Genomic DNA, 26,706 nt, shown 5'->3' with positions numbered 1-26,706 from the left:
CTTTATATGATCATTCCATTTTAAATCACTCCTAATGCGTACTCCCAGATATTTTATGGAATTAACTGCTTCCAGTTGCTGACCTGCTATTATGTAGCTAAATGATAAGGGATCTATCTTTCTATGTATTCGCAGCACATTACACTTGTCTACATTGAGATTCAATTGCCATTCCCTGCACCATGCGTCAATTCGCTGCAGATCCTCCTGCATTTCAGTACAATTTTCCATTGTTACGACGTCTCGATACAACACAGCATCATCTGCAAAAAGCCTCAGTGAACTTCCGATGTCATCCACAAGGTCATTTATGTATATTGTGAATAGCAACGGTCCTATGACACTCCCCTGCGGCACACCTGAAATCACTCTTACTTCGGAAGACTTCTCTCCATTGAGAATGACATGCTGCGTTCTGTTATCTAGGAACTCTTCAATCCAATCACACAATTGGTCTGATAGTCCATGTGCTCTTACTTTGTTCATTAAACTACTTTGGGGAACTGTATCGAACGCCTTGCGGAAGTCAAGAAACACGGCATCTACCTGGGAACCCGTGTCTATGGCCCTCTGAGTCTTGTGGACGAATAGCGCGAGCTGGGTTTCACTCGACCGTCTTTTTCGAAACCCATGCTGATTCCTACAGAGTAGATTTCTAGTCTCCAGAAAAGTCATTATACTCGAACATAATACGTGTTCCAAAATTCTACAACTGATCGACGTTAGAGATATAGGTCTATAGATCTGCACATCTGTTCGACGTCCCTTTTTGATAACGGGGATGACCTGTGCCCTTTTCCAATCCTTTGGAACGCTACGCTCTTCTAGAGACCTACGGTACACCGCTGCAAGAAGGGGGGCAAGTTCCTTCGCGTACTCTGTGTAAAATCGAACTGGCGATTTTAATTGTTTCTCTATCCCTCTGTCGTCTATTTCGATATCTACCATTTTGTCATCTGTACGACAATCTAGAGAAGGAACTACAGTGCAGTCTTCCTCTGTGAAATAGCTTTGGAAAAAGACATTTAGTATTTCGGCCTTTAGTCTGTCATCCTCTGTTTCAGTACCATTTTGGTCACAGAGTGTCTGGACATTTTGTTTTGATCCACCTATCGCTTTGACATAAGACCAAAATTTCTTAGGATTTTCTGCCAAGTCAGTACATAGAACTTTACTTTCCAATTCATTGAACGCCTCTCGCATAGCCCTCCTCACAATACATTTCGCTTCGCATAATTTTTGTTTGTCTGCAAGGTTTTGGCTATGTTTATGTTTGCTGTGAAGTTCCCTTTGCTTCCGCAGCAGTTTTCTAACTCGGTTGTTGTACCACGGTGACTCTTTTCCATCTCTTACGATCTTGCTTGGCACATACTCATCTAACGCATATTGTAAGATGGTTTTGAACTTTGTCCACTGATCCTCAACACTATCTGTACTTGAGACAAAACCTTTGTGTTGAGCCGTCAAGTACTCTGTAATCTGCTTTTTGTCACTTTTGCTAAACAGAAAAATCTTCCTACCTTTTTTAATATTTCTATTTACGGCTGAAATCATCGATGCCGTAACCGCTTTATGATCGCTGATTCCCTGTTCTTCTGATTCACTGTACAACCTTGGCAATACTTACTGAGAACTTCAAAATCCAAAACTTTTCCAGTGTAAGTACTTATTGCAGCTGTAGAACCATTTTTAGAACTAATCCCATGCTTTTGCTAGGATCCATCCACAGCAATGCTGATGTCCGTGTCACCCTCATTTTGTTTAACAGCTTCTGATGTAGCAGCAACCATTGAATCTTCAGCCACAGCATTTACAGAGTCCCCAATTGCTGTTACATATTTCGTATGCCTAGAAGGTGGTTTTGGCAAATTCAACACAGTGCAGAGAACATTACCAGTCCTTGCACCTTTACCAATGCATCTAAGGCCATAGAACAGTCTCACATTAGTTTCACACAATTCATTACCTGAAGACTTTGGCGAAGTATGAATTGCTTTTTGGTTTTTGCACTTGTGACATTTAATAATTAATTTAGACACAACACCTATTCTAGCTCCAGTACCCTCATAAAGTTTAATTTCACCACCGCAAAGACAGCAAGAGACAGTTTCATAAAGAACTTGTGCAAGTATTTGTAGATCAATAATGACGTTGTCAATAATATCATTACTTTTATCACTATCACTGTTTCTCAAGTTACTTTCCTTTTCGATGCACTAGGGGGCGTGGTCACTTCAGAAACATTATCGTGGTTTCCTTCACTATTAGCACACGTGTTTTCAAGTACTTCAGAAGAAAATGCAGGTCTCTCATATCTGTTAACGGTAAATTTGCGTTTCTTGAAGTTACTTTTACGCTTAGTCATTTTATTTACGTATAAAAAACAATAGATGTTAGCTTATAATCACACTACTCTCAACGAAAACTAGTATCAGAAACAAAGGACTGCCAACTTCTGAGACGTAGCAGTAGGCACAAAACAAAGCAATTCATAGCCTTCTAGACTGTGTAGTTCCCAAAATATGACTGCTCAACTGTGGCAGTATATGCATGGCCCCGAAATTTGACAGTCACATGTCAACATTCAAAATATTATTTGAAAGTTTCACAATTGTCTGATTTTAATGTATTGTATACCAAAATGTTCAGGAAAGTCCAAAGTACATTACAGAGTAGAAAACAGAAAATGTCAAATTTCAACGAATTTCACGTACAATGCCCCTTTAAGGAAAATCATGTAGTGATGCATTGCAATAATCGCAGGGATGGCTAGCATAACGTTTATATGTATTTCGTGTGTGACAGGAATATTTATCCTTCATTAAGCACGTTTTTATTGGACTTGTCAATCAACCTGGTTTATATAAACATGGCGTAATTTACATATTTCGAGGAGTATTATAAATAAGTCTTTTTGCGTAAGGAAAAGCCTAAAAGCCTAAAAAAGAAACAATCGGCACCTGGCAAAACTGTCTTTGGTATCGATGCGTTTATTCTGATGTTATCGATACAACTATGGATGTCGGTGTCGACACCAAACGCCGTAACTAATAGGGTTCTGTGACTGCTGCGAGTGCAGCAGTCCCTTGATGCTGCGCCCTGCTCTCTTGTCCTCTAGCTATTTAGCCTACTGCGCGCGCTGCCTGCCTGCCTGCCTCTATACTTACTGGAGTGGTCCTTTGGCGGGTCAGTCTCTACCATTCTAGGCCGGGCTGGCGGTCAGTGCTCGGCGCGCTCCCTTTCAGCCTGCAACAGAGAAGAAGACAGCAAACAGGTCAGCCCCGTAGCACTAACATGGATTTGTAGCTGGAGTGTGGAACATATACGTATCCCAACACTGTGAATTACGTCGAAGAATACCATCTAGTGACACGTTAACAAGCGTGGTTTCAGAAAATATCGTTCGTGTGAAACGCAACTGGCTCTTTATTCGCACGAAGTAGTGAGTGCTATGGACAGGTGATGTCAAATTTACTCTGCATTTCTCGATTTCCACAACGCTTTTGACACAGTTTCTCAGAAAGAACTTCTAAGCAAATTGTGTGCCTATAGGGTATCGTATTACTTGTGCGACTAGATTCGGTACTTCGTGTCAGAAGGGTCAGAGCACGGGAAGGGTCACAGCACGGGAAGTAGTCTAGTGAAACCGAAATGATATCCAGGGTTCCGCAAGGAAGCGTTATAGGCCTTCTGCTCCTCCTAATATACCGATCGATACATGGTGTGCCAGGAGCAGTGGTCAGTATTCAGCCATACGACAAGAAGGATCATGTAAAGCAAAAACTCTAGTAAATGTTGGCTCTAATGTGCATACATTAAAAGTTATGAGCACTTCTTCATCTTCGATACAGTGAAACAGATCTCTCCCTTTGCAAGCTCTTTGATTTCCATTTTTTAAAGGTTGTGTTATGGATCAAAACAAGTAAAAATGTCTAGTAAATATGGACTCTAAAGTACACGCCTCAAGATCTATGAGCAGTTGTCCACTGTGAAACATATCTTTTCTACCGCATAAGTGATTATAGCTCTTAAGATATGCATTTTAGACCCCATATTTACTAGACTTTTTTGCTTTGAATAGTCGTTCCTCTCATATCCCTGACTCTGGTAATTCCTCCTGGAACAATCTGTGTAAACGATTTAGGAGACAATTTGAGGAGACCCCTTACATTGTTTGCACATCATACTGCCGTATCGACTAGTAAAGTAATAAGAAGATCAAAACCACTTGCAAAGTGATGTAAACAAGACATCTCGGTGGTGTGAAAAGTGGAAATGGACCCTTAATAATAAAAAGTGTGAGGTCCTCCACATGAGAACAAAGAAAAACATCCCTTAAATCTCGGCTACACTATAAATCGCAAGAATTTAGTGGTTGTAGATTGAATTGTAAGCCTAGGAATTATAATTACGAACAACTTAAATTGAAAGTATTAGACACAAAATATTGAGGGGAAGGTGAGCCAAAGACTGTGTTTAATTGGCAGAGATCTTAGAAGATGTACTGAAGAGACTGCCTACACTAAGCTCGCCCGTTTTGTTCTGAGTACTGCTGCGCATTGTGGGATCCATAACAGATGGATTGACGTAGGACATAGCAAAAATTAAAAAAAAAAAATAAATTCCATTTTGATTATCGTGAAATTGGGAAGATAGTGTCACTAATATGATGAGGGAGTTGGAGTTTCCACTGAAACAAAGGCGTTTTTTGTTCTGGCTAGATCTTTTCACGAAATTTCAATCACTAACTTTCTCCTTGGGACCTACATTGGAAGAAATGCTCGTTTTTCCCAAGTGCTGTTCGAGGGTGGAACGGTCGAAAGATAATATGAAAGTTGTTTTCTACACCGTCTGCCAAGCACCTAAGTGTGAAGTGCAGAGAACTCACGTAGTGTAGCCCCGGTACTCTGCTGCCTCGGGCTGGTGCATATTGGCGGGACTGACTAAAACCTGCTCAGTTCAGCAAAGAATTGTGTGAAATAATAATGTTGGTGATAGTTCCACACACTGTGTGACGAAGACAAGCATTTTAGGCATGAATATTGACTGACACTTGAAGTATACTGAGGAGGCAAAGATATGGTTGTGGGCTACTTTCGTTGTAGAGTCTCCGTCCCACCCCGCCTCCTCATGCGCGCGCACACGCACACGCACACGCACACACACACACACACACACACACACACACACACATATTTGCCTCTGCCATCACTCCCAGTTTTAAGATGTCACAAATGACTACGTTTTTAATGATGATAACAGTCTCTCTCTCTCTCTCTCTATCTAAGAGTTTATCCTGTCATACATGGCCCACATTTCTTCTTGATTTGACAAATTCGTTCTTATTTTACCTTTGTGGCCGGACGCATCTCATAAAGAAGGGATGTAGTGTGCGTGTCTGTCAGTGAATCCTGTAATCTCTATCTGTGCAGTAATTAACTGTTTCTATAGTATGTTTTCAGCGATGGAGATTTGCCTAAACACCCGAAAGACACGTTCGTCATTTGGCCCCAGACCTGAGAAACTTGCCGGCCGAAGTGGCCGTGCGGTTTTAGGCGCTGCAGTCTGGAACCGCGAGCCCGCTACAGTCGCAAGTTCGAATCCTGCCTCGGGCATGGATGTGTGTGATGTCCTTAGGTTAGTTAGGTTTAACTAGTTCTAAGTTTAAGGGGACTAATGACCTCAGAAGTTGAGTCCCATAGTGCTCAAAGCCATTTGAACCATTTTGAACCTGAGGAACTTGACGAGTTCTTGGAACACCTCAACGGCATTAACAGTAACATCCAGTTTACCATGGAGTTAGAAGAAGACGCATTGCCTTCGTCGACGTTCTCATCCGTCGCAAACGAAATGAATGTCTTGGCCACAGCGTCTATAGAAAACCCACCCACACCGATCTGTACTTGCACGCCATCAGCCATCATCACCCGGCACAGAAGAGCAATGTTTTACAAACGTTGGTGCATCGTGCATGAATGTTATCAAACGCTGATAACCTGCCCCATGAGCACTTACGCAAGTCTTCAGGAACAACGGCTATAACGTCCATCAATATAAATGATTTCATGCAAGACTCACAACAAGACCACCGATGGCGAGCAGAAAAAGAAAATTGCCTTCTTGCCGTTTTATAGGCAAGTAGAAGCCAGGTGCAGATGATACATTGTATTATCTATAGACTCTAGCCGATTTATGTTGGAAGTCACAGGTCAGCTAATTTAAAAAATGTGAAGTACATACGTAATCCAAACAACAACAAAATCTAACGTCAACATATTCCTAAACTACATAATATTTGTGTGCAGGTATTTCAGAAACAATAAAAGAAAGAAATCCTACTGAAGATGCCACAACTGTGGTGAAACGTTTTTGGGGAATACTGCAAAATAAAATTTGTGTTCTTGCAAGAAGGCGGACGCTGTTTAATTCATTGCAGTAACAATAACATTAAATACCTAAAATGTTTGGAGATGATGAAGTTTTTATACCAATGCTTGGTACATAGATTTAGCGTAACTTCCAAGAAGCTGTAGTTCAGGGAAGGAATCAATTTGAAAAGCACTTGTCCAAAACGTAGAAAAGTGCACGAATAATGCACCTGATTTAAACACTCACAATTCCGACAACTTTGGCAATTCCACAACGTAGACGATACAAAATATAAGTGCGCGCCCGCCATAGCATAGTCTGCAGACCTGAGTAATTAAAGTACTTTGGTTAGTGCTAAGTGAAATATTGATAATGGGCACTATCTGATAGGGATTCCATCGGGGCCTGGAACTTTGTTCAATTTTAACAATTTCAGCCGTTCCAAAACTCCAATAACCCTAATATCTATTTCACTTGTCTTTTCAGTGGTACTAGAATTAAGTTGGGACAATAGTTCAAATGGCTCTGAGCACCATGGGACTTCTGAGGTCATCAGTACCCTAGAACTTAGAACTACTTAAACCTAACTAACCTAAGGACATCACACACATCCATGCCCGAGGCAGGATTCGAACCTGCGACCGTAGCGGTCGCACGTTTCCAGACTGTAGCGCCTAGAACCGCTCGGCCACTCCGGCGGGCAGTAGTCCTCCGTTTTTATTTGTAAGGGAACATTTGAAAAGCAGAGTTAAGCATGCCTACTTCTGCTTTGCTTCTCTCTACTTCAGTTCCAGTTTCGTCCATGAGTAACAGGAGATTAACTTTGGTGCCACTAACAGCCTTTAGATATGACCAGAATTTCTTTGGGTTTTGTGAAATATTATTTGACAATATTCTGCTATGGTAGTCATTGAGGGATTCACACATTTTTTCTCTCTTGACTGTCAAAAGTGTCTCATTCAGCATCTCTGTATTGTAGCCCTATGCTCTGAGTCGTTTCCGTCTACGTTCGGCAAAGGTCACCATTTGTGTCGTATTTGGCCAGTTCGAGGCCCTTTCTTCTTGAGTATTGCCACACTCAGTGTCCTGTGGTTTGCCGGTCCTACCTGTGGACTCCCGGAACGCGTCGTGTTCGTCATTGGCAGCTCAGCCCGTGAACGCAATGAGCGGCTTTTTGCCTAGCTGAAAGGTTTCTTGCAAGCGGTTAGTTCACAAACTCATCCACGTGGACTGGTCGTCAGGCAAGCAGCTCAAAAGTGGTCTGTATTAAACACAGCTCGTCATTTTCGAGACTTTTTCGTATTACTTCATTTTACGAAAGTTAACTGAAAGACTTGAAATTTGATATGCGTCGAAATATAAAAGCTTTTCATCTGGCGGTGAAAACACGCTTTTTGTGTCCGTGTTTACGTCAACAACAAATATGTTTTGAAAAGCTCCCGCCCTGAACAGAGCGTAAGTTATTCTTTCTTCACCCGTGCAAAATCCGTCATGAGTAACATGGCCTCGTAACCAACGAATAGACACATTTTTCGAAAACAATTTTAAAATTCCAGTAAGCAAACGATAAACATACTTAATATAGCAGTGCTGAGAGCATAAATTATCAAATAAATATTAGGGGTAAAGCAGACTATATTGACCAAGCGCAAAATAACGCAGCAACTAATAGTTTCATTTTAGGCGTAAAAGTGTTTTCGTTCCGTGTATAGCGCAGTACTTGAGAGAACTACTCATTACTTTCAGACGACAAACTATACTGAAATATAAGCTGTACTCGCAGATGACAGACAGCGACATGAAAAACAGCGTGAGCTGGTGAGATATGCGAGGTGAGGCAGAACTTCACCGACAAACTTTCAGAGTTGGTAATATGGATGAAAACAAGAAAAAAAATGTTCAGCGGACATGGACTCTGAAGTGCATGCCTCAAGAGCTATGACCACTTGTTCATCTTCACTGTTGTGGGACACATCTTTCTTACTGACTAAGGGCTCATAGTTCCTAACGTATGCAATTTAGAGCCCTTGTTTACCCGACCTTTCTTTCTTGTTTGCGCCTTGCCAACACCTCTCAGAGTTTGTCGTTGGAGTTCTGGTTCACCCTGTATATTTTTGTTAAACCGTTTTGGAATAATCAGGACAATTTCAAAGTTATTTGTATTCGCACGTAGCGTTTCTTAGACAGAAAAACATAAGGGATCCACTGATGCTGCTGAACATCACCGAGAGATGTGTGGCTGGAAAAAGAAAAAAAAGTGTAGACGCTGTACGAGAAGCGTTTTTCATCACGGAGAAACTATCAGAATCCCGAGAGTGTTCGTTGCAACATCCAGCGAAATGGTCGCGACGAGTAAAACTGGAGAATGCCCGTGCGAAGTCTTACCAAAAGTCGCTTCTCCCACGCACCATTAGTGTCTGAAGGAGGCAAATGATATACATATAATGCTACCAGGAGTATTCTCCTCCACAAGTCACGAGGTAAGAAAGGCAGAAAGGATTAAACGTCCATTAGAGAAAACAAGCCTCTACTGGGGAACGGAAATCGGCCGCGGCCTTTTTAAACCAGCAACCCAGGCATTTGCCTCAAACAGTTTAACTGTATGGTTGCACGGGGAATCGGATCCTCGTCTTTTTCACTGTACTGATCAATGCAGCACATCTGTTTGCCTGCCGGACGACTCACATCCACGTCTCAGAAACCTGGGAGTGCAGAGAGGGTAATGTGTTCCTTAACAAAAGATGTCCTCTGTGTGTGAGCTGCGCTTCCTCGAAGTCTGTGTATGAGGCCGTGCAACGCCTCCTATACGAGCAGTTCTGCTACCACAGTAATTAAATTTTCCAGCTAGCGACTCTGTACACAGATGGGGTTCTATGGGGAAGCCGCCAATTCTCAAAAATAAGCAGAGGTCAATATTTGCGAATCGTACAGTAGCAGCAACTGCGTCAAAGTGACGCAAGACTCTCAGGCCTCTTCATTATGCAATGATGACTTTTGGGTTTCTAACAGCTCGCGAATAACAGCCAATGTATGAAAGGCGCTGACTTGTCCTTCCGGGGAACCGGCCGCGGGGCTTTCCACAGTCCTCAACTTGGGGAACCGACGGTCATGACGAAAGCGGAAAAAAAAAAAAAATTAAAGCCCCTTTATGTTGACTTATCGCCTCCACTACTCTTATCCTACTGTTTTTTTCTGCTTTGGGAATTTCGTGGCGGCCACTAGCGAGGTGGCAATCAGATCAGGTGGTCGTACCTACTGGGAAGCGTGCTTAACACAGAGTACACTTTAAGGACAACTAAAACTGCAACGGAAGTTTTGTCGAAATGGTACCACCGCCAGCTGCTGTGGAACCCTTTATTACTGCCGGCAGTTTCGGTTGTTACAAAGCTTCAGGCACCAAAAGTGTTTCAGTTACAGTATCTGTGCAGACACATACATGAAGTTCCATTCCACTCTCAAATGTGTGTGAAATATTATGGGACTTAACTGCTAAGGTCATCAGTCCCTAAGCTTACACACTACTTAACCTAAATTATCCTAAGGAGAAACACACACATCCATGCCCGAGGGAGGACTCGAACCTCCGCCGGGATCAGCCGCACAGTCCATGACTGCAGCGCCTTTAGCCGGCCGGAGTGGCCGCGCGGTTAAGGGCGCTACAGTCTGGAACCGCACGACCGCTACGGTCGCAGGTTCGCATCCTGCCTCGGGCATGGATGTGTGTGATGTCCTTAGGTTAGTTAGGTTTAAGTAGTTCTAAGTTCTAGGGGACTTATGACCACAGCAGTTGAGTCCCATAGTGCTCAGAGCCATTTGAACCATTTTTTTTGCAGCGTCTTAAACCGCTCGGCTAATCGGCTAATCCCGCGCGGCCATTCCACTCTACATATCATCAAAAACACAAACTAGGCATCAGAACTCAATACATAACAGTTAAACGTTGTTCGCAAGATTCAGTGTGTCAACATCGTTTTCAACTGGCAGCACTAACAAATTATCGATAACAGCTGGCGATTTTCCGTAAAAGTCTACAAAGTGTGACGACACCAGCTGCTGAAAATATTACAACGAAAGTTGTGAACACTGCCAACAAGGAAAATAGCTGCACATCAAAATTGGGGAAGAAACAGTGACCGTAATGTTTCCTTCCGAGCTAGGTCCACAGCTATCAAATGTTGGTGGAGTGAAGACAAGTTTCCACTGAGTGTACAACGAGGAGTGAAAGAAGCGAAAGAATTCTTCTGTTTAGAAAGCAAGATTACACAGTGTGGCAGAAGTAAGGAAGATATAAAATGTAGAGTAGAGCACACCAAGAAAATTTTCGTCAGTAACAGAAGCCTCTTCACTTCGAAAGCATTCTTTTGGTTGCACGACTTGTAAGTACGACCACGAGCAACGGAATTGCTGTGCCCCTGTCGCAGATGGAAATAAAGTAACTTGGGCTGTCACTTGACTGGGCTGCCGTCAGGGTTTGCACAAACCGTTGACACGACAGTCGAACGAAGCACCGACGAAACGAACGATATCGACGCAGCTGACCGCGTCCAGATCGTTGGGTCTCGCTAGACGATGACAGATATTGTGTAGCCTAACCGAACAAGATGTCAGTCACTCCTTGAAAGAGGGTCCACTGACCGCACTGGATCGCTGTAGAACTAGCACCAGGTGGTCACGTGGCCCACCTCTCCAGAATAGCAGTCCAACTCAGTGCTCGTGCCAGCCGGCTGTATGGAATCAGAGCAGCGAGATCGGTGGACACGTGACAGAAAGCAGTTATGGTGTTTAGACGGGCCCAAGACAACACTGCGAACGAAGCTGCCCGGTTTGTTGGCGTATCATCGTGCACTGTCCAGTTTGTCTACAAGGAACGGTGTAACACTCGCAACCGTGCAACACGCCATAAGAACAGTGCTCGCAAGAAGACTAACATACGGGTACCGGAGGTCAGCGTCACGTCTTGCCAGCGGCGCTCGGTTTCGAACCTAACACGAGGTGCTGCTATCAGTGGATTCGTGTCCAACTCAGCTAGTTACCGAGAGAAAACTGCAACTGTGTATTTTCATTTCGAGTAGAGTACCTCAGAAAAATCTGTTGTTCACGGCGAAACGGAAACCTGTACGTGTTGTATGGGACCACCGACACAGACGCTGCGTAACACTACTGGCCATTAAAATTGCTACACCACGAAGATGACGTGCTACAGACGCGAAATTTAACCGACAGGAAGAAGATGCTGCGATATGCAAATGATTAGCTTTTCAGAGCATTCACACAAGGTTGGCTCCAGTGGCGACACCCACAACGTGCTGACATGAGGAAAGTTTCCAACCGATTTCTCATACAGAAACAGCAGTTGACCGGCGTTGCCTGGTGAAACGTTGTTGTGATGCCTCCTGTAAGGAGGAGATATGCGTACCATCCAGTTTCCGACTTTGATAAGGTAGCCTATCGCGGCTGCGGTTTATCGTATCGCTACACTGTTGCTCGCATTGGTCGAGATCCAGTGATTGTTAGCAGAATATGGAATCGGTGGGTTCAGGGGGGTAATACGGAACGCCGTGTTGGATACCAACGGCCTCGTATCACTAGCAGTCGAGATCACAGGCATCTTATCCACATGGCTGTAACGGATCGTGCAGCCACGTCTCGATCCCTGAGTCAACAGATGGGGACGTTTGCAAGACGACAGCCATCTGCACGAACAGTTCGACGACGTTTGCAGCTGCATGGACTATCAGCTCGGAGACCGTGACTGCGGTTACCCTTCACGCTGGATCACAGACAGGAGCGCCTGTGGTGGTGTACTCAACAATGAACCTGGGTGCACGAATGGCAAAACGTCATTTTTTCGGAGGAATCCAGGTTCTGTTTACAGCATCATGATGGTCGCATCCGTATTTGGCGTCATCGCGGTGAACGCACATTGGAAGCGTGTATTCGTCATCGTCATACTGGCGTATCACCCGGCGTGATGGTATGGGGTGCGATTGGTTACAAATCTCGGTCACCTCTTGTTCGCACTGACGGCACTTTGAACAGTGGACGTTACATCTCAGATGTGTTACGACCCGTGGCTCTACCCTTCATTCGATCCCTGCGAAACCCTACATTTCAGCAGGATAATACACGACCTCATGTTGCAGGTCCTGTACGGGCCTTTCTGGATACAGAAAATGTTCAACTGCTATCCTGGCCAGCACATTCTCCAGATCTCTCACCAACTGAAAACGTCTGACACGTCTGATCAATGGTGGCCGAGCAACTGGCTCGTCACAATACGCCAGTCACTACTCTTGATGAACTGTGGTATCGTGTTGAAGCTGCATGGGCAGCTGTACCTGTACACGCCATCCAAGCTCTGTCTGACTCAATGCCCAGGCGTATCAAGGCCGTTATTACGGCCAGAGGGGGTTGTTCTGAGTACTGATTTCTCAGGATGTATGCACCCAAATTGCGTGAAAATGTAATCCCATGTCAGTTCTAGTATAATATATTTGTCCAATGAATACCCGTTTATCATCTGCATTTCTTATGGTGTAGCAATTTTAATGGCCAGTAGTGTAGGTGGCTGGAGACGCGAGGTCTGGTTTGAGGACACGCTATTTTGCCTTCTCTCAAATGATGCGGGCGTCGAATGCTCAGAAGTGCCAGTGAGTCCTTTAACCCGCAGTGCATCGAGGGTTTAGTTGAGTCTGGAGGTGGTGCACTGACATTTTGGGTAATGTTTTTCGTACCATGTCTTGAGTCTACGCATTCAGGTTACGGCTAACATGAGCCGAGATGTTTATTTCAACTCTCTCTACGATCGAGCGTTGCCCTTTCTTCTGCATATTGATGATGAGTACGCTGTCGACAGGATGAGAACAGCCGTGCTCACAGGGAAGGACTGCATCTAGACTCGCCGGCTAAATCACCTGATCCTTATCCCACAGTAAATATCTGCGACAGTGCATCCCTGCAATTTGGTGGCTGTACAGGATCTAATCAGCAACAATTGGCTTTAGCTGGATATGGCATAGCTACGTGAAGAGGGTAGTGGACACTCTTCTTCGTCGAACTGAGGCCATCCTGGAGGCTAGCTGCGGTGTTACACGGTAGCGTCTCTGGGTTTGCTTAGCAGGTTGCGCATTTTCGCAACTACTTTAGGTTATTCCTTCGCGTAAAACAAAAACAATGCAGACAGCGAAAATGAATCACGCTTGTTACATGGTACCGTCCGCAAGCGTCTTCTCCAGCATCTGTCCGAACCGGCGCCTGAGGTACGAGACTGGTGTGGAAACAGTGAACAAAGCTGTGGCAGCTATTCTGATCCAGGTTATAGTTTCACAATTACTCACCGAACTACGTTGCACATACACGCATCTCTAATTCTATTGCTTTCGAGTGTAGGGACGACGTGTTTGGTCTAACAACAGTTCTCTAAGACTCAGCTATACCGCCTCATCTGCTTATGGCGCCAAAAATACACTCCTGGAAATTGAAATAAGAACACCGTGAATTCATTGTCCCAGGAAGGGGAAACTTTATTGACACATTCCTGGGGTCAGATACATCACATGATCACACTGACAGAACCACAGGCACATAGACACAGGCAACAGAGCATGCACAATGTCGGCACTAGTACAGTGTATATCCACCTTTCGCAGCAATGCAGGCTGCTATTCTCCCATGGAGACGATCGTAGAGATGCTGGATGTAGTTCTGTGGAACGGCTTGCCATGCCATTTCCACCTGGCGCCTCAGTTGGACCAGCGTTCGTGCTGGACGTGCAGACCGCGTGAGACGACGCTTCATCCAGTCTCAAACATGCTCAATGGGGGACAGATCCGGAGATCTTGCTGGCCAGGGTAGTTGACTTACACCTTCTAGAGCACGTTGGGTGGCACGGGATACATGCGGACGTGCATTGTCCTGTTGGAACAGCAAGTTCCCTTGCCGGTCTAGGAATGGTAGAACGATGGGTTCGATGACGGTTTGGATGTACCGTGCACTATTCAGTGTCCCCTCGACGATCACCAGTGGTGTACGACCAGTGTAGGAGATCGCTCCCCACACCATGATGCCGGGTGTTGGCCCTGTGTGCCTCGGTCGTATGCAGTCCTGATTGTGGCGCTCACCTGCACGGCGCCAAACACGCATACGACCATCATTGGCACCAAGGCGGAAGCGACTCTCATCGCTGAAGACGACACGTCTCCATTCGTCCCTCCATTCACGCCTGTCGCGACACCACTGGAGGCGGGCTGCACGATGTTGGGGCGTGAGCGGAAGACGGCCTAACGGTGTGCGGGACCGTAGCCCAGCTTCATGGAGACGGTTGCGAATGGTCCTCGCCGATACCCCAGGAGCAACAGTGTCCCTAATTTGCTGGGAAGTGGCGGTGCGGTCCCCTACGGCATTGCGTAGGATCCTACGGTCTTGGCGTGCATCCGTGCGTCGCTGCGGTCCGGTCCCAGGTCGACGGGCACGTGCACCTTCCGCCGACCACTGGCGACAACATCGATGTACTGTGGAGACCTTACGCCCCACGTGTTGAGCAATTCGGCGGTACGTCCACCCGGCCTCCCGCATGCCCACTATACGCCCTCGCTCAAAGTCCGTCAACTGCACATACGGTTCACGTCCACGCTGTCGCGGCATGCTACCAGTGTTAAAGACTGCGATGGAGCTCCGTATGCCACGGCAAACTGGCTGACACTGACGGCGGCGGTTCACAAATGCTGCGCAGCTAGCGCCATTCGACGGCCAACACCGCGGTTCCTGGTGTGTCCGCTGTGCCGTGCGTGTGATCATTGCTTGTACAGCCCTCTCGCAGTGTCCGGAGCAAGTATGGTGGGTCTGACACACCGGTGTCAATGTGTTCTTTTTTCCATTTCCAGGAGTGTATTTTACAATACTGGTTGTAGGGACTGGGGGATGACAGGAATGCTAAGAATTCATATACTCCAGGAGAAGTAGTCACAGTCACATTCTGGCACATATGTTTTGGGAACGCATTGTTATTCACGCACTGTGATGCGCAGCTGGTTCTCTGAGCGCGGATGAAAGAAACTTAAGACGCAGTGCCTGTCTGTTGCTGTGGTCTTCAGTCCTAAAACTGGTTTGACGCAGCTCTCTACGCTGGTCCGCCGTCTCGGATACATGCGCACGCGTGTACGTGCCAGTGCGGCTGCCGGCTGCAGCTGCCGACATCGCGTCACCAAGCTATTGTCGACGTGTGCACGTTCAACTGAGACTCTTGCGCCGGCCGGAGTGGCCGTGAGGTTCTAGGCGCTACAATCTGGAACCGCGTGACCGCTACAGTCGCAGGTTCGAATCCTGCCTCGGGCATGGATGTGGTGATGTCCTTAGGTAAGTTAGGTTTAAGTAGTTCTAAGTTCTAGGGGACTGATGACCACAGCAGTTAAGTCCCATAGTGCTCAGAGCCATTTGGACCTTTTTTTTTTTTTTTTTTGAGACTCGTGCTTGTAGTCTAGTGGCTTGTGACGTTATTCTGAAGGCGTTATACAAGCCCCGCGTCACAACTGCGTCTTGCCTTATGAATGAATGTAAGTTTCATTGAATTTTAAGCTGTACTGATGGCCAATTGTATAGAACGTACAGTGCATCCAAATGAGATTGGGAGTGCGTCACAAATTGCCTGTTCTGATTTCACGGAAATCGTGTTTATAACATGCCTATTGAACCGCGCTGATATGCTGATGGGAAGGCTAAAATCCATACAAACACAAGAATTACTAGAAAAATGACAAGTAAAACTGAAGAATAATGTTGTTGTGAAGTGCATTAAACAATTCTGTTTTATCAGAGGACAACGAAACTTTGATCAGATTCTGTGTTGTTAAAGTAATACTGCAGTTATCAATATTTTAACTGATTAATAGTAATTAAAACATTGTATAGAGTAAAGACAGTTGTGATAAACGAGGAGTGTTCACGTCACGATAAGATTGACAAACGTCAATTACTTCGAAAGGTGTTTCTAAATTGAGATGAGCAGTAATCTCATTCCGGGGTTTGCAGGATTGGTTGATGACAGCCATCGCCCAAAAAACCCACAGCCTCACTCTCAATAACATGAGGTTCTGACTTCCAGCAAAGCTGGGGATAATTTGTAAAAGAGAAACCAAATACAAAAACGTAACCGAGCCGATAAAGTAATACGGAAAGGGATGGATCATTTCGAGCAGTTTTATGTCGTGGCCGAAAGTGTGTGTTCTGTTACATCAGAACCAGCTTTTGTTACGCAGAATTTGCCGGCCGAAGTGGCCGTGCGGTTAAAGGCGCTGCAGTCTGGAACCGCAAGACCGCTACGGTCGCAGGTTCGAATCCTGCCTCGGGCATGGGTGTGTGTGATGTCCTTAGGTTGTTAGGTTTAAGTAGTTCTAAGTTCTAGGGGACTAATGACCTCAGCAGTTGAGTCCCATAGTGCTCAGAGCCATTTGAACCAATTTTACGCAGAATTTAAAAGCGGTTTCTGCCTGAAGCAATCGATTTGGAGTGGACTGAGTGGTCGTTATCGATCTCGGACTCAAGAAAACGAAGGCGAGTTCAACAGAAGTTTATCGCACTGCGCAAGGCTGTTCATAGCCGCCTAGCTACTGCAGCCTGCATCCGTTTGGATCTGCCCCTGTCTCCCTCTACAATCCTGAACACCGCCGGCGCGCGCACCCACGCACTCTCTCTCTCTCTCTCTCTCTCTCTCTCGCCTTCACTATCGACACCACCAGACCTCGCCTCAGGGTGTCCGCTGTGCCTGCCTCGCCAGTTCACCAGTTCCGGTCGCGTCGGTTAGCGAGCACTCTGCTCTCTCTTGGCCCCCATCGCGGACACACTAATTGCCCAGGCGGAGGGAGGAAGCCGCCAGGAGCTGACCTCCTCAGGGCCCGCGACGGACGAGTAAGCAGCTCCGCGCTGCCGGTAACTGAGCCACTGGGACGGGACGGCGGTCAGCTGGTGCTGCACTCTACAGCACTGCAGACAGTGCAAGGTGTCGCGTCCGTCGGCACGTGAGATTACCACTTCCAGTCACACTCCGAGGCAAAAAGCACTTTAGTGAGTACTAGGAGGGCTTGTGGCAAAAACTGGGGCCTAAGCCCCAGAGGTATGCACTGGATATACACCACAGTGGTTAGACATAGGGTTTCCTATGAGGCCGTAGTGTGGTGGAAGAAGGTAGAACAGCGGGTTGCTGCAAAAGAGCTTGCTAAGGTGCAGAGATTGGCCTGCTTAGCCATAACAGGCGGAATTAGCAGCACACCAACCGCTGGAATGGAATCCGTGCTGGATATGGCTCCACTTCACCTTTGGGTTAAGATGGAGGCAGCAGCTGGGGCATACAGACTTAAAACTGGCCAAACCTGGGTCTCATTCGGATATCCAGAATCACACACTAACATAGTGGGTGAGGCAAATACAGGTATGGCTGGGGAAACTCCCAACTGCTTCGACAAGCCTTACAACATAATAACTGGAAGTAGGGAGCAGTGGGAGAAAACAGTTCCACACCGTACGGGGGACATCGTTTGGTTCACCGGTGGGTCGAAAACAAATCAAGGCGTTGGGCAGGGTTGTACGGGGTTCAGCCAAGACTGGAGAGCAGCAGCTCTCTAGTGAAACCGGCCTCTGTATTCCAAGCCGAAATTACTGCAATCAGGACATGTGTGGAGGAGAATATGAGTAGGTACTACAATGACCGTAGCATCTACATCTAATCAGACAGCCAGGCAGCCCTGAAATCATTGGCAGCTCCTGCAACAAGATCTAAGATTGTTGCAGATTGCCACATGACTCTGGTGGAGCTAGGAGGAAGCAATAGGGTGTACCTAGTGTGGGTCCCTGGCCACTCAGGGATCTGTGGCAATGAACAAGCCGATAGATTGGCTAGGATGGGGGCAACAACTCCATTTATTGGACCGGAACCTGTCTTGACAATCACCAAGGCTATGATCAAATTAGAACGTCGGAACTGGCTTAGGAAACAGCACGTAGGATATTGGACGAAGGTCCATAAATAAAAACATTTTAAGTTGATGGTGCCCAAGCCATGTTTTAAAAGAAGCTCTGTAATCCTGGGATTGAACAGGAAAGAGATCAGACTCATGACTGGACTGATGACCGGCCATGGGAACTTCAAAAAACACCTACACACAATGGGTATAGTCGAAGAGGACCCTAAATGTAGGATCTGTGATGAGGGTGAAGAAACTGCATCACACCTAATCTTTGAATGCATAGCATTGGAGAGTAAAAGATACAGAATCTTAGGGACAACTAGACCTGAAGAAATTGTGTCTAACAAAAAACTGGTAGAGGGACTCTGCACTATTTAAGGGCACTGGTTGGCTTTACTAGATATACAGGGAGTGATACCGCAGAATAAACCTAGTTTCGGTGCGGGCAGTGGCGGGTCACACCTAAGCCGTTTAGCTCTCCTGTTAAAATCAATCAATCCATCAATCAATCCAATCACACATTGACGCCGGTGAATTTTTACCACGTTTGTCCTCGGCAGGCCTTCGCTGACACACACACACACACACACACACACACACACACACACACACACACACACACACACACAAATGATGAACCAAAACTTACCCTCTGCGAGATGCGGTGAGGAAAGTATGTAGGCAGAGCAGAGGCGAATGGGGAATCATTCTAACGAAGATACGGCCCCGAACGCGGAAATCCACTACTGAAATAGGAAATTCTGACAAAGGACGCACTGTTACGACCTCGCGGCTGGGAACGAGCATTTCGGGACGGTGAAATGAGTAGGCGACAAGGCGGCGGACGTCCACGCCTCAGCACAGAACGTCGTGGTCGAAGGCTTGCCCGCTCTGTAAAGCGGGACAGGAGGCTGTCTGTGGCAGGCCTGACGACGGAGTGCAATGCTGGTGCAGGCAAAGCGGTTCGGAGCACACCGCTCCGCGTACTTTGGAAAAGACGGGACCCCTACGTGTTTCAACATCATCCTCAATTACAACTGCGGTGAGCACGTGCAACGCAGCACGGAGACGAGCTGGTTGGGGCTGTATTATGTTACGTTTACCTGAGCTTTCACGGCAGCCGTGGTGGTAAATCGAAGGCTCCGTGACGGATGTGTACTACGGGAACATTACTGCAGACAGCGTCGTGCTCGATGAGGAGCTTCTTAGTGAGCTGACGCCGGTTCCTTGGCCATCACATTCGCGTGATCTGCACCCTGTGGAACACATCTGGGACGCCTGCTCCGAGCCCACGTAGCTCCGGCCCGTAATTTGCGGAAGTTGCGTGACCAGTGCGTAGACATCTGGTCCCTCCTGAAACCTCCAAAGGTTCTGTCGAACCTGCGTTCCGCAGAATCGCTGCTGTACTGCGGTCCAAATTTGGACTGAAACGCTATTAAGCGCGCGCTCGTAATATTTTTTTCCTGATAACTGTATACCAAAATAGAGGCGTAAGGCGCAACAAGCCGTTTATTTCGTGAATCTTTCAAGGTGTCGGAACGAGGACGTGATAATACGCAGAGGTGCATGTAGTTTTTCTTTATGGTTCAATCGTAGTTCTTATATCAGTCAATCCAACCAAATAAATACTTAATAAGAGACGGTACTGATCCCCCACAGTACGCAAAACAGATCAGAACACTGCAGCAGAAACCACGCAAAAACAAGCCAAATTGAAAAGAACTCAAAATCTCCAAGACTGACGATGTTTTGCTGAAGCTCGTAATTAAGTGCTGACTTGAATGCGACATGCTTTAAGTGGTTTCCACAACGAAACTCCGTGTCGAAATCTGGCAGAAACCCAGAGAGATTCTGGTCGCATTAAAGGACACCAGCGGTAGGGCGCAATCGATACCTTCACTGCGGAATACCTCTGGTAAAATTAACGATGACAGTACCGCTAAAGCAGTGTTCCTAAACACGGTTTTCCAAAATTCCTTCACCAAAGAAGACGAAGTAAATATTCTTGAATCCAAATCAAGAACAGTTTCCAGCATGAGTAACTTAGAAAGGGATATCCTCGGTGTAGCGAAACAGCTTGAATAAGTTAATAAAGGCAAGTCTTCCGGTCCAGTTAGTATACCAAATTGGTTCAAATGGCTGTGAGCACTATGGGCATAATTTTCCACCTAACACTTGTTTTGGTGCAAGGAACCATGTTTCTTCTGAAAGGAACGATAATAGTAATAATAATGAGAGTCATAGTGGTTTGAAATACAAGACGTACGGTTATATAAATATTTTACGTAATAGGACACGAAAATCTAAGTCCACACACACATATACTGTAAGTATGGAGAATATATTTTTTTTACCTTGTGTTGCTGTGTGAAGCAACGTCAAATGATTTAGAAGCAAAAATCATGTAGATTTCAAAGTAAAATGCTCATTGTTATTGTAGCAGAAATATGCACGTCATGATTATAAAAAAACTGTACATTTTGATATGTTAAAAGGAGTTATGTTTTGACATGTTCGAACCATTAAGTGCCGGCCGTGGTGGCCGAGCGGTTCTAGGCGCTACCGTCTGGAACCGCGAGACCGCTACGCTGACAGGTTCGAATCCTGCCTCGGGCATGGATGTGTGTGATGTCCTTAGGTTAGTTAGGTTTAAGTAGTTCTAAGTTCTAGGGGACTGATGACCTCAGATGTTAAGTCCCATAGTGCTCAGAGCCATTTGAACCATTCTTTTGATCACAAATTCTATTGCAACTATTTTAGAATTTTATTAAATCTAAAAGATTATTTTTAACTTTTCATTGGTAAAGGACGCGAAATAAAAGTTCTAACATATCACAAAATTGTTAAGGGTTTCGTGGCCACTTGTTGACAAACTGCCTGTTGGCCGAAGAACCAGAGACAGAAGCCAATAGACAGATTGTCAACAAGTGACCACGAAAGCCTTAACAATTTTGTTTTACGCCTCTAAGGGGAGGAGATTTGCAGATTGTACCGACGCCTTGACCAACGACGGAAGAAGAAAGCGCGACTGATGTCCTCTCTCGCCTTTCTGTCATGGTGCCGAGATGAATGTGCTACACCGAAGTTCTTGAGATGCAAGCGCCTATTCACCACCGCCCAAGCACATCGTATCTACGACAGAATGGAACGAGCTTTTCTTCGTGAGCGAATACATACAACACGGAGAGACTTGGCAAGAACGGATCAGGAACTTCTGGACATTTTCTATCAACTAAGTAGCAGAATGCATCGAGACGACTGGGACAAGATCGACAGCATCACTCACAGGAGCATGCAGAACGAACTCGAGCGCTGCACCGAGCGGCAAAAGAAAAAGTTTGAAAGATGCCGGAAGCAGACCGACAAGGCGATTACCGACATGTCACACACAGTGGTCAACCTCACTGAACGACAATTGACCGAAGAGGAAGTGTCAGTCCTTCAAAAAGGAGGGAATTTCGCTATCATCCCGAGAACTATACCTATGGAGGACATCATTGCCAACACCGAAGCAGCCATTCGGACCCTTCCTTGTGAAAGGGCAGAGGAAATACGCACTGAAACAGCCAGGATACTGCGCCGAGCAAAACCACCAGCTTGCAACCTGAAGAAAGAAGAGGTACAAGCCATTAAGAATCTCAACGCCGACAAGAGTATATTGGTACTGCCTGCCGATAAGGGGAATGCGACCGTCGTAATGAAGACCGAAGATTATGAGCAAAAGATCCGAGACCTATTAGATCCGACGACGTACCGAAAACTAAGCGCAGATCCGACGCAGCGTATCACTCGGAATACGAATCGATTAATCAAGGCGTCTTCTCTGCCGGCGGACATACAGAGAAACCTGCGCAACACAGAAGCCCTACCACCTCGGCTGTATGGATTACCCAAGATCCATAAGAACAACGTTCCACTGAGACCGATCGTTAGCGCTCCTGGCTCACCAACGTATAAACTGGCGAAACAGTTGGCCTCTCTGCTCCAGCCACACGTGGGAAAGACCGACACATACATTAAGGGCTCAGGACATTTCATTGAGAAGCTGAAGAAACTGAAACTTGCGCCAAACGACATCCTGGTCAGTTCTGATGTTGTTTCGTTATTTACGAAAGTGCCACTCAGCGACGCTCTGGAGCACATCGGTTCCATGTTCCCGCAAGACATCAAAAAGCTCTTCCATGCATGTCTCACCACGAGCTATTTCACCTGGAATGGCGATTTCTACGAACAGCTGGAAGGCGTCGCCATGGGTAGTCCTCTCAGTCCAGTGGTGGCCAACTTCTTCATGGAACATTTCGAAGGACAGGCACTGGACTTGGCGACTTGCAAACCTAAGGTGTGGTACAGGTACGTCGATGATACTTTCGTGGTGTGGAGCCATGGTGAAGAACAGCTCGGTGAATTCCTAAGACACCTTGAACAGTCTCAATGCCAACATTAAAATTACTGTGGAAGTAGAGAAGTTCAAACAACTACCTTTTCTAGATGTGTGGTCACAAGGGATAGTGAAAACCTGGCACAAAACGTGTATCGAAAACCGACACACACGGACCGATACCTGCACAAACTATCAAATCACTACCCGAACCAGAAAAGAGGCATGATTAATACACTCGTGACGCGGGCAAGACCAATACGTGAGCCACAACGCCTCAGACGCGAAATACAACACTTGGAAAGTGTTCTGAGGAGCAACGGGTACTACAGAAGTGATATTGGAAGTATAACAGAGCCAAACACTCGGCGAAGTGAGTAAAGGGACCCACTTGTAATTCCACGAATATACCGCCTACCATGCACAAGCGGAAAAGTTTATGTCGGAATGACTGGACGATCGATCAACACCAGGATCAAAGAACATAAGCGCCATTGCAGGTTGGGGCAGGTCGAGAAATCGGCTGTGGCAGAGCACTCGCTGTGTGAAACGGAGCACGTAGTAAAATTAGCGGACACGGAAGTTCTGGCTGTAGAGAAGAACTGTCACACCCGCTTGTTCAGAGAAGCTTTAGAAATGCACAAACACGAGAACAGCTTCAAGAAGAAAGAGGAGAGCCTCAAGTTCAAGGATCCTGGCTTCCTGTGCTTCTGCGAACGGCAGTAACAGGTAGCAAGAGAACCGCACCGGAAAGCCGCGGAGAAGCCCTTGGACGCTGGCGCGCCAGGTACATATAGTCTGCGGCCGCGAGCTCGGCTCCAGTCCACCACTAACAATGGAGGGTCAAACTAGTGCTGGCGAAACGTCAGAAAAGTCATCAGACTATCGTCGGCCGAAGAACGCGAGACAGAAGCCAACAGGCAGTTTGTTTTCCAACATATCAATATATTACTTCTTTTAAAGGTAAAGCATGCCGATAATTTTAATGTACAGTGTTTATACAGTCATGACACGCCCAATTTTCCTACGCTACCAGTGTGAATATTACTTTTGAATGTCCCTAACTCTTAATTTCTTAGTCATTTGACGATCCTTCACCACGATGCGATATAATATACATATATTTTTTCCGTACGTGTACTCTACATGTGTAAACTTAGTGTTTCGTGTCCGGTTAGGTAAAATATTTATGCAACCTTTATCGCGTGCTTTTAAAATGACCGCTTCAGATGCACTCCAAAATGGCTGAAAAAGGGTCGTAGTGTTAAGTAAAGATCATATTAGCGACTGGAGCGGCAATAAAATTGATAAGATATACAGTTGCGGAACAATGACACTTTCTAAAACGCGAAGACAGTAATAGGAGCAACGTTTCTTAGGTAGAAGCTAGAATCGTACGGAAGGTGGTGATGCGGGCGCTTCCCCTGTGGCGGCCCTTTGCTCGCTGCTGCAGGCAGCAGCTGGGCCGCGACTTTCCCCGTGTTTCCCGCATGTGTGTATGGGTAGGTGGGTGGCCGCTGCTCTCGCTAACCGGTGTGGGGCGGTTCGGCTCCAGGTAGGCAACCTGCCCAACACCGCGGCGCGGCCTGCGACGTGCACGCAGGCGCCACTTCGCTGCTAGCTGCGGAGAGCCCAGAACCGAGAGAGAGCCGACTGGGACGACTGCAGAAAGGCCGGCAGGGTGCTTGCGTTCTTCCCGAATACCAGGCAGCGTCTGGCGATGGAATAATGTAGTGCACGTATCCGTAGAGTCATCACTTAAAGCCAGTTCATGAAACTTCGTCAGTGGCCTTTCTCTGAATAGTTTACGTGTATCTTCTAGCGTCAACTAGCTCCGTTTCTTCAGTGTCTCTGTGGCACGGTCCCTGGGGTCAAACAAACTTGTCACCATTCCTCCTACCATTCTCTCTAAACGTTCAATATCCCCCGTTAGTCTTATACGCTACGGGTTCCACACACTTGGGAACATTCTAGGATGACTCGCACGAGCAGCTTGTGGGCAACCTTCTTTATAAAGTGATTGCATTTCCGTAGTATTCTACCAATAAACTGAAGTGTGCCGCCTGCTTTACTCACGACTGAACCTATGTGATCATTCCATTTCATATACCTAAAAAGTTTACACCCAGGTATTTGCATCAGTTGACTTGTTCCAAGTGTGACTCATTGATATTACGAGGGGGCTACTAAAAAAAAAAAAAAAAAAAAATACCACTGCCGTCGGTAGAGCTTGTGTAGTACATATTTATGCTTCTAGGCGTGTATATTGCAACTCATTGCCAGTTCAGTGCCGCCCGTATTGTCGACCTGGTTTATTCTGTTCATCTACAGTGTTTTCTTCTTCTTTTTCTTTCTTTCTTTTTCTTTTTGCTAGCGCTGTGAGCCGTGTGCGGCTCGCGTTGATGCCGTTCATAGCTTGGCATCTTTTAATGACGACAGTGGCGTCTCGTTTTCTTAGTGTGTTCACTGGCGCCACTACGTGTGCTCGCCTTGTCTGTCCGTGAGTGGCAGCAGCAGCACTTGTCGATAGCGCGTACTGTGGTACCATCTTTGGAGCGGCCTCTAGTATTTCCGGGTCGTCGTGTGTCGAGCGAGTTGAGTTGGGACTGAGCGGCAGTGAGGTCCGGACAGTCAGTACTCGCCCGACCGCTGGCGACACACATGCACTGTCCAACGGAAGCACGTGGTCACGAAAGTGCACGACCACGTCCAGGATCGGATTCAGCGAGTTTTAGTTGAATGGACGTGATATTCGTGTAGTGCAATTTTCACCTGTGTGTGTGTGTGTGTGTGTGTGTGTGTGTGTCCGCCCGTCGAGGTGCCCTTCTGGCAATAAGTTGTCAGTCGACAATTTATACTGGGATCCTTTCCGTGCCTGACGTGAGTCGGGACGACCGTTGGTTGGTAGTTCGGTCGGTCGTCGCAGCGGACGACGTGCTTTTGGTCTTCTGACCGCTTCTGGCTTCTCTGTGTTTGTGCCGACTTGTAATTCGTCCGTGTTGTTTGACAGTGACTGGTTTTAGTATTGAGAGTTGTTGGTAGAACTGATTTCCCCGATCCGTGTGTATCTTGTGGTTTTGAATTGAATGAGCAGTTATTTTAATGCTGTTGGCGTACTGGATTTGGTGAGGGCTTGCGAACATAGTCAGTCGGTTGGCACGGGGCAGCGAAGAAGTCTCCACGGTGCGGGGCCAGGCCGGGACCGCTGGCGGCGTGCACGCGCCGTTGGGTCGTGAGGCGCTAGCTGCGAGAGCGACAGTTCGTTGCCCACCGAACCTGGACGCTCAAGTTGAGTGATCAGTCAACCTGTTATGAAACCTCAAATATTGTGACATCTGTTCGTTCATTTGCGGGTCGTTGCTCGCTGGTCCGTTAGGGCTAGCAGCAACGTATGATGTGTTGGAGTCGGCGAAATCTTGCAGCCGTCTTCCTAAATTGTGATTAATTGTTAAATTGACTGTTACTTGCCAGTGATGTGCACCAGTGGTATTTTTCGTCCTGTGGCCGTTAACGCCCCAGTTACCTGGCCTGGTCGTTCGCGTAGTTTTCCGGCAGTGTCCCTTTACTCGTCGTGTTGATGCTGTCCGGCGCGACGTGTAGTTCGACAGCCTTTTAAGTGGTTTGATTTATATTTTGCTTAGAGTGGTTATTGTTCCATTGGCTGTTTTTAGAGGCCAGTTTCTGAAGACGTAGTGCTATTTGTATCCTCGGCCGATATTTTCCATCGTTGTGCCGTTGGTCGGACGGAAGGGAATTGGTTAAAGTGTTGGTCGGTCCTTGAGCGATCCCTAGTTTGGGTTGCCATTCCATTATTTTAACTTCAGCTCTTGGCTGCCTGTCTCACCTCACCTTACGTGTGAGCTACCTTCTCAGGCCGACCCTTGGAACACTTCTGAGCACCATTTGTTCTGTTTGTTTTAGATTATGATTTTCATTTTAGTTTGAAGTATTGTGCGAGGCCTTCGACCGTATATTAATACAGTTCCTTTCAAATTTTACATA

The 26,706-nt window shown here is 46.5% G+C and overlaps 1 protein-coding gene across 1 annotated transcript in view; it reads right to left on the bottom strand.

The window, feature by feature from the left end:
• Window positions 1-26,706, bottom strand: part of LOC126199086 (synaptic vesicle glycoprotein 2B) — a 388,030-nt gene that overhangs the window by 126,240 nt on the left and 235,084 nt on the right. The window contains exon 2 of the mRNA XM_049935833.1: window positions 3,168-3,246. Coding sequence (XP_049791790.1) covers window positions 3,168-3,201 — 34 coding nt within the window. The 5' untranslated portion in view covers window positions 3,202-3,246. The remainder of the gene's footprint in view (window positions 1-3,167; window positions 3,247-26,706) is intronic.

This window comes from Schistocerca nitens, chromosome 8 (assembly GCF_023898315.1).
Source record: "Schistocerca nitens isolate TAMUIC-IGC-003100 chromosome 8, iqSchNite1.1, whole genome shotgun sequence".
In the NCBI taxonomy this organism is placed as follows: Eukaryota; Metazoa; Arthropoda; class Insecta; order Orthoptera; family Acrididae; genus Schistocerca; species Schistocerca nitens.
This window is presented reverse-complemented; position numbering and strand designations above follow the sequence as displayed.